This window comes from Condylura cristata, unplaced genomic scaffold, assembly GCF_000260355.1.
Source record: "Condylura cristata isolate star-nosed mole 26May11 unplaced genomic scaffold, ConCri1.0 scaffold00023, whole genome shotgun sequence".
Taxonomy (NCBI): Eukaryota; Metazoa; Chordata; class Mammalia; order Eulipotyphla; family Talpidae; genus Condylura; species Condylura cristata.
In genome coordinates, this window is record NW_004567124.1 from 30,618,518 (window position 1) to 30,627,857 (window position 9,340).

Here is a 9,340-nt window from a genome sequence, read left to right on the forward strand (position 1 = left end):
CCCAACCTCCTCCGGGTATAGTTACCATCTCTTCCCACCTTGGAATCACTCATTGTCCTCCACTGTAGCCCATCATGTTCTCTCTCCACCCTGCCGTTTTCACCCATCTCCCACACCCTCCCTCTTTGAACACCCAGGATCAGCTTCCAAGAGTTGGTTTTAAAGCCTATCTTTTTCTGAGCTTTTGTTTAGTTTTTCTATATTCCGCATAATAGATGATACCATCTGGTATTTATCTTTCTCCTTTTGGCTAATTTCATTTAATTTCCAACTCCATCCATGTTTCTGCAAATGGCCTGAGTTTATCTTTTTTGATCACCACATAGTATTCCATAATGCATATACCACATCGTCTTGAACCACTCATTTGTTTTTGGACATTTGGGCAGTTTCCATATCTTGCCTATTTTAAAGAGTGTTGCAGTAAACAGGTTTCCTTTTGAATTAGTTGTTTGGATTTTGTTGATAGGAGTAATATTGGATCATATGGCAGACCTATCCTTTGAGAAACCTCTATACTGCTTTCCATAGACCCAGGCAGTCCACATTCCTATCCACAGTACATAAGCGTTCCTTTTTCTTCACAACTTCTCCAGCACATGTTATTTCTGGTCTTTTTGATACAGGCCATTCTTGCTGCTGTTTTCATTGTACCTTACCAGCATTGGAGCTCTACCTAACCTTATACTTCAGATGTGTATTTATTAAGTTTTTACTACATGCCTGTGTAATAATTGATTCACTTGCATTGTTTGCTTAAAATCATCTGAGATGCCAGTAAGGTTGCTACTTTCAAGATTTACATTTTATAGATAATGATTCGCTCAGAAAATAAATTACTTTTACAAAATAACTCACTTGGAAAATGGAAGATCTTAAATTTATGCTTAAATCTATTTTAGAACCTATGTCTTTTTTTATTTTTTGTCATTATTTTAAGGGTTAAATAAGATAATCATTATCATTTAACTTTATGGTATAATGCAAATATTCTTCATATTATTATATTTAATATTAGTATTAGCAGCAGAATAACAATAAAGATGAGAGTTGAAATCATGATATATGTGAGGGAATAAATTGCTAAAGAAGAACATATTACAGAGAAAATCATGAAGGATATTTATAATTTAGGTTCAGAAGAAGGGAGTTCAAAAGGCATAGGAAAAAATCAGTATCTTGGATGTCTATCTGCCACCAAACTACTCCTTATGCTGAGTTAATAATAAACAGAACCACCATTCATCCAGTTTCCCAATGCAGAAACATGGAAATTTTCCTTAAAATTTTTTAGCCTCCTTATTCCTTCATCCAATTACTTATTTTAACTTCCTAAAAGTCTTTCAAAACATCTGTCCTCTCCTCTCTATCCTCAGTGCTTCTTTACCTCCTGCCCAGATTCCTCCAACAAGTTCTCAGTGCTTTCTGCTTCTTGGCTTGATCCTTTACAGCTCATTCTCCATTGCTCAGCCAGAGGTATTTCTAAAAGATAAATCCTTACTCGTTTATACATTTTCCTAAGTAAATTCAGAGAAGTTAGGCAATCATCCCACATCCTAGTCCCAAAAATTTTTGAAAATGGAACATGAACCTAAATCTGCCCGTTTTCCCACCTCAGCTGAACTTACTATGTGTGTGAACTTTGTCTGTCTTTTCCATTAAATCCTTTAACATAGTTAAAACAGTTAAAATCCTTGTCTGCAGGATTATATGGTTAATATGAGTCTGTTTCCATTTTCTGTTTATTTTTATCTTGATTATAGGTCACTGTTTTTTTTACATTTCTTAATGACTTTTTATTTGTATCTAGAAATAGATCTGAGACATGTCAGGAATAAAAATGCTGCTTTTCTGTGAACCATAAAATGTTAGTAATATTCATCTCCAGGTTTTAAAAAAGTAAATTCAATGTTGTGTATCACAAATATGCCTTCAAATTGCATATCTGGATTCTTCAGTTACCTAAACCCACCCTTTCTATTGCATGCAAACATTATGCATTTGTGCTTCAAAATTTTATATTAGGATTTCATATTTTAGCAAAAAAAATTCATTAAATAAATTGAGTAGTCTAGACTTCACTTTTTCTTTTAACAATTTAATGGTGTTTAATATAGTAACTTATATAGCCATCACTATAACAAATTAATTTTAGGATATTCCATTATTTATCTTCCTGCTTTCCTATAGGCTGACCCATTCTTTACTGTCATATAAACAGAATCATAAAACATGTGATCTTTTGTTACTTACTTCTTTGAAGTAATGTCTTCAAGATTCTATCAAAGTTTTTTCTGAATGTAAAAGTACCACAGAGCTGGCTAAAAGGAAACCAAAAAAATAGGATTTCTCTATTACAGGTACTCTGAGAACTTAACGTTTCTTAGAATCTGAAGTTAGTAGACTTTGGAGGGATGAAAAAAGACATCTTAGGGATTTATAAACAAATTCTTAGAATTTGAAGTTAGTAGAGTTTGGAGGAACAAAAAGGGCATCTTAGGGATTTATAGGCACACCACTTAGAAACCACTAAGCTTTTCATTAAGATTTCTTGACTTGAAATTCATACCCATTCTGGTAAATCAGTTATCAGAGAGAAAAGAAAAAAAAAAAAAGATTGTGCTTTTTTTTTTTTTTCAAGAAAATGTCAGTTTTATTATTATTTTGTGGTATTGGTATATAGAGTGTGTATATTTGGTAAATATCAAGAGACAAGGGATATCATCTTGTTTACTATTGGGTCACCCTCATTAGTCTGGCTAATAAAAGAGCTGATTGAGTAATTAGCAGTATGGAAACATCCCTTGTTAATTTAAAAATATCATTCGATGTATCCAGACTTTAATGGTAATATGTTGGTTTGATGTAGAAGGTTACATTCTTTTTCACTAGGAACTAATAGATTATAACCATGCCAGCAAATAACTTGATGTATTACAAGAATTATGCAAAATGTCAATAAAACATTTTCTAATAAAAGAAAGCTAATAATTGATATACACGTACCATAAAGGGAGAACCATAAAGGTGAGATTAGACTTTTCACTTGGTGGAAAATTGCCACAATGTTAAGACTGGTGAAAGGTAGATCTGCAAAGAATGATCAGCAAAGAAACCAGGCTCTAGCTGATAAGACAAGGAAGCGCCCTTGAAATCCATATACTGTTAATATCCCCACTTTATTATTACAATGCAGGCATTAATTCAATCTGGTTTAATGCTGTTCCAGTTATGTGCTTCTATAAGGACCAGCTGTAATTTGTATGCCTTGATTATTCCCTACTTCATGACCCAAGTGGTAGAGATTTATCTGCTTTGTTCTTGTGAACTGTTCTAGAAAATACCACCAAGTTTTCTTTCTCTCACTTTCTTGCTATTTGGCTTTACAGTGTCTTTCACATTACTGATCCTCAGAGGCAGCAGTAGAATTCTACCAGACCAAAAGTTTCATTCCCTAAGGGTACATATTCAAAAGTGGAAATGTAATGGATTTGGAATGCTAACACAACCACAAAATAAACAGATAAATATGTACCTATCGCAAGTAAAACTGAAGAGGTAGGCCATAGTCCCTGGGCTGACAGTAAGAGAACATCAGTGTAGTCACTTTCCTTTAAATTGTGAGGACTTTGGCCGAGGAGAAGCTGTTAGCCAAAAAACTATGAAATTCAGAATAAAGCAGATGGAATTATAGTGATAAGATCTCAGCACAGAAGCAGGAAGATTTTATGATGCAGCCCATGAGAATGTTCCCCAGCACTTACTCTAGTCCTGTACCTATCTCATAGAAGATTATTTTACTCCTTGAGTCAGGATCATGTAAACAGTATCACTTATGCCTAATTACAGGAGGCTAGGGGTGCTTTTAGTTTTTTTAGTTTCTAGTTTAATTGGATATTTATCCAATTTTTAAAAAATATTTATTTATTGGCCCTCCCTGGTGGCGCAGCGGGTTAAAGCACTGCACTGAGAATCTAAAGCCACTTCCGCAAGAGTTCGATTCCCACCTGCCCTGGAGGTGACCACATGGCGTGGCAGACCTCTCCTGACCCGCCCGCTGCTCCCCTCAGCAGTGTACTTCATCGATCTGCCTGTTCTGCTCCCCACTCTGTCCCTGGTGAATTCTCTCACCCTCCGCATCTCTGGCCTGTACCCCAGTTCTGTATGCATAAATAAATCTTTAAAAAAATTATTTATTTATTTATGCATGCAGAACTGGGGTACAGGCCAGAGAGAGGTGCAGGGGCAGTGAGAGGCTTCACCAGAGACAGAGTGAAGGGCAGAACAGACAGATCGATGAAGTACACTGCTGAAGGGAGCAGCAGGCGAGACAGGAGAGGTCTGCTGCGTTCATGTGGGTCACCTCCGAACTCCCACTGAAGTGGCTACAGCTAGCTTGCAATGCTGCGTCCTAACCCCTTGCGCCACCAGGAAGGGCCCTATCCAAACTTTTTTAGACTTAGTCCTTCTTAAGATCTTTCTGTTGCTTTGGAATTATACTAATTTTCAATAACTTGGAAATTTACTAATGATAATAGCCTCCAACAAATGACTATGTCTGTAACTTCTTGTTCACAAACTTAAGGAAAGGTATTGGATTTTTTTTTTCTTCATCTCTGAGAAATGATTTAAACACAACCCACCCACCTTTCTTTTTGTCCTTTCCATGTAAAGGTCAAAAAGTGGGGAAAGTACAACTGGGCTGCATATATTCTTATTTATGACATAATGATTGAGTATATTCCTCCTTAGTCTCCCTTTAGATCTAAAGCTAGTATCATTTCTAAAATTTATAGTCATCCTTAAGTTTTCTCTGTGTACACAAAAATGTTGATGACTTATACATCTTGTAAAGGTTTTGGGATTATTAAAAATGTTACCTTTTTTCAAATGGCTTTACGCATTTTTAGCAGAAATACAAAGTTGTGATGCTGTAGCTTGCTATCACTTTTGGAATTAGCTTCTTGCATGAAAGACAAAATAAGATAAATTAAGTGAGTAATTTTGCTAAGTTTCTATTCCTTTTCTTTTTTTCCTTTCTGATCTTATTTTCAGCTTTCTAAGAAGTATGGAGTCCATGTTTGTGGAGAAGGTGGAGAGTATGAGACGTTCACTTTGGATTGCCCTCTGTTTAAGAAGAAAATAATTGTGTGAGCTATCATTTCAGCATTTTCTTCATTTTCCTTAAATTTAAGTGATAGAAACAACTTAGCATTAAGCTTGGGGCAACTTTTGTTGGGAGAAATAGAACATGTCCTCTAAGTTCACAAACACTCAATTTGTTTAATACCAGTGAAGTCGTCTGAATACCTAAATCAATACCTGACAAGACGAGGCCTTCATAGAAGGCTATAAACTTTTTAGACATTGCACTTTCGTTTACTTGCTGATTATGGCCTGCAGTAAAACTGGTACCTACACACTGACACTTTTATCCTTTCATGAAGTGTGAATTGCCTGTATTATTTATCTTTCATTACAGCTACATTTGATAAACTGCCACATCAGTAGCCTGTGGGTTCCATTAACTCCATCCTCTTTTTCCTTTTTCTTTGCTTTAACAACTTAGAATGGTAATACTAAACATTTCTCTTCAATTATTTGGAGTTGTTTTTACATATGAACTTTTTTTTTTTAAATGAATTCAGTGTATAGTGAGTAGTATGATTTCTTTGTCATAAATTGTTAAAATCAGTGTAGTGAAAAACAGGAACTTTCTTTAGTTTGTTACATTATTATCCATACTCTAATTTATGTTGCTTTTTGCATATGCTAAGAGAGCACTTTATCTGCTTTTCCTGAGCTTTTATGCTTCTTGGAAAAGATTGTCAGAATTATGCTTGATTTCAGAAGCCTCATCTGATGAAAGATTAGAATCTGCTCTTGAATGGGCCACTCCAATATTTCTAACACTAAGAGATGACGTCTTTGTACATAATAATAAGGAAAGTACTCTTAAAAAAATTGAAACAATATTGCAAAAGTACACTTATGTAATGAAATAAGGCCAAGATATTTTCATTCCCTTATGTAATATACCCATTCTTCTTCATTCTGTTTGCATTAATAATCATCAACATAACAGTAATTTGGCACAAAGAGGGAAGGAAGCACATGGACTATAGTGGTGGACTATGGGTGACATGGTGGTTGTATTACCATGTTAATACCTGATGTCAGTATCCAAATATTAGCTGAATTAAAAATAATTAAAATAAAATCATTTGGGGCCCTCCTTGGTAGCACAGTGGGTTAAAGCACAGCACAAAGAAGCTAAAGCCACTTCCACATGAGTTCAATCCCCACCTGCCCTGGAGGAGAGCCACATGGTGCGGCAAACTTCACCTGACCCACCCACTGCTCCCCTCAGCAGTGTACTTCCTCAATCTGCCTGTTCTGCTCCCCATTCTGTCTCTGGTGAATCCTCTCACCCTTCGCATCTCTGGCCTGTACCCCAGATCCGCATGAATAAATAAAGTCTTTAAAATAAAAATAAAATAAAATAATTTGGAAATAACTTTAATAAGTAATTATACTCTTTTAAAAAAAAATTGTCAAATACCTATTATGTCCAAAGCATCACTGATGTTTAGCCTACTTCCTGCCTTCAAAGGAGTGGAAGAAATCTATGTCTATATATAATTATGCTACAAGCTGATAAAGTGTCATAAAAATGAGTTTATATTTGGGAATTTTTTTCTCTGGCTATTAGAATCACCAGATGATTCATGATTGAAGTATGCATAAGGTACTACTTATATGAAATAATACTGTTTGATTTCTTAAGAAAACCATTTGCATAATAATGCAGAATTATAATGGGGGACTTGCAATGTATTAATATGGGACTAACTAAATTTAAAAGAAGAAAGCTCACTAAGAGAAAGATATGCAATGGGATAATAATATTATTGCTGTTTACTTGACATCTTGAGATGCTAGAGCATCTGATATCTTAGGGACAACCTGGAATTATAAGACATGTGTTACATCACACTGAATAATCAGGAGGTTTGTCTCTTTTTGTATTTTATATCTAAAAACTAAATCTTTTTCACTTCATAATTTTGTAGACAAGGAAACCTAACGCTGAGACAATGGCATGAGGAGAATTAGTCATGCTATGAAAGACAAGGATGTCAGGGAGGTGTATGAGAAGTCTCTAGTGCCTAAATGAGCTGTTCAGTTCAACTGAATAATCATTTAATGAGGCAAATTATGTGGGTGGAACACTTCAAGCTGCTACCCTGCTCTGTAGAAATGCTTCCTTCATGGGAGAGATGGACAGGCAAATCAAAAATACATGTAAGTGCTAACATGTGGGTGTGTACCTTGAAAACAGTGAGAAGGCACTGTCTTTTCATTCTTACTCATTTATCTGCAATCACTAATCTTCTGATGTGCAGACATATTCTTTGCTTTATTCTTCATATGCTATGCCTTCGTTAGCTTTATGTTTTCATGCTTGATCCTTGTATTCTACATTGACTTAACCTTTCTCCACAGTTTGCTGAATCATCCAATTTTAAAGGCTTTAGCAGCCATTTTGTCTCCAGTGCTTGTTTTTGTATCAGAACTCTCAGAATACACAACAGGCACTAAGAACCATTTATTTAAATTGTTGCATTCATTTGACATTTACTAGTTTTTCTATGTGTCATGTTTCACTTCTGTTTGTTCCTTTTAAAATTCAATAACTAGAGATTACATGTTAGGATATGCTGGGTTAGAGAAAAAAGAATATGATGTAATTTATAAATATACAATTTATAAATATACTATATAGTAATATAATATATACATACTATGTGTATATAACTATATATAGTATATAAGTATAAAAATATTTCTTCCAATTTAAACTAGAAAATGCCATTAACCTGCTAAGTGCTAAATGTGATGAAGTGAGTGAATTGTATATATTCTAATGTGTTGTACATTCTAAAACTATGTATATAAGTCACAGTCATAGATGTATTTTTCCATATGATCAAAAGATAAATTTTGTTCCTGCAACTGTTTATTAACAACTAGCCATTAATAATGCAGGAGTCTATAATTGAGAATTCATTTCTCAATATCTCCTGTTATAGTTACTGTAATTCGATCTCCTGCCAGGGAGGTTACCCACATGGCATGCCCACTGCTCCCCTCAGCAATGTATTTCACTGGATCGATCTGCCTTATCTGCTCCACGCTCTGTCTCTGGCGAATCATCTTAACACAGCTGTCCTGTACTCCAGTTGTTGTGGACACAAATAAATAAATCTTTAAAAAAAAATCCCATTTCAAATGATTATGGACACATTTCCAAAACACATAGTGGAGAAAACCTGCATTATCTGAGGTTGTCAGGGAAGGCTTCAGAGAAAAGACATTGAAGATGCCTGCAAAGATAAGTGTCATTCTATGGGGAATACTGATATACAAATGTGTTTTTAGAAGAGCAGCAGGAACAGTGACTCATGGATTAATCTCAGTAGAGAGATCAGGGTTTTGTCTTATTTTGCTTGAAGAATGGACGTAGGACCTGATCTCAGACCTCAGGGATCTGACATGGGAGAAGTGAGATCCAGGCTTACTCATCTACTCTTAAAGTTTTCTAACTGAGGGTAAACCTCACATAGCAATGGATGGATACTGAGACAGCTCTTTCTTTTAGGAAAGCCTCAGTTGTGTAAGAGACAGTGACCATATTGATTGCCACACTGGTTTCCTGTTTAATAGCAAGAAGAGTCTCCTAAGAAGTGGCTTAGGAGTTAAGTCTCAGCACTATTACTGCTGCAGCCTGAGTTCAATCCCTGGTCAAGGAGCTGACCCACATAGGGTGCAGCAAACCTCTGCTGTCTCACCCACTGCTTGCCTTAGCAGTAAATCCACTTGTTCTGCTCTCCACTCTTTCTCTGGTGAATCTTCTCACCCACTCTGCCACTTCTGGCCTACATCCCAGGTCTTCTACAAAATAGATAAATAAAAAATAAATATCTTTTTTAAAAAATAGCAAAAGAGGAGAGCAACCAACTGAAAAAACACTTTTGTTATGACATATTGGTCTTGATTTTTGGGTTACTCAGGATATTCTAACAAATACTTTTGGGTTTCAGAAAAATCCATAAAGCCTGTGGAAACCAGAGATACTTGAAAGGCAAGTTTTAGGTGCAAGTTTATGAAAGGGAAATGAAGATCGATAGTAACGTCATTCTGTTTGAAATTAAAACCTATCCATTTCTACCCCAATTGACTCCGGTTTTGTATAGGTGGTTGAAATGATGTTAGTAAGTGAAAGGTTATGGATTTAATAGAATCCATTAAAATTATACTCCTTTCATTTATTGCTTAT

At 35.3% G+C, this 9,340-nt stretch overlaps 1 protein-coding gene across 3 annotated transcripts in view; it reads left to right on the forward strand.

The window, feature by feature from the left end:
- DPH6 (diphthamine biosynthesis 6) overlaps nt 1-9,340 on the forward strand; it is a 143,434-nt gene that overhangs the window by 126,590 nt on the left and 7,504 nt on the right. For all 3 annotated transcript variants that reach the window (XM_004687939.2, XM_012728492.1, XM_012728493.1), the window contains one exon: nt 5,056-5,150. In XM_004687939.2, coding sequence (XP_004687996.1) covers nt 5,056-5,150 — 95 coding nt within the window. The remainder of the gene's footprint in view (nt 1-5,055; nt 5,151-9,340) is intronic.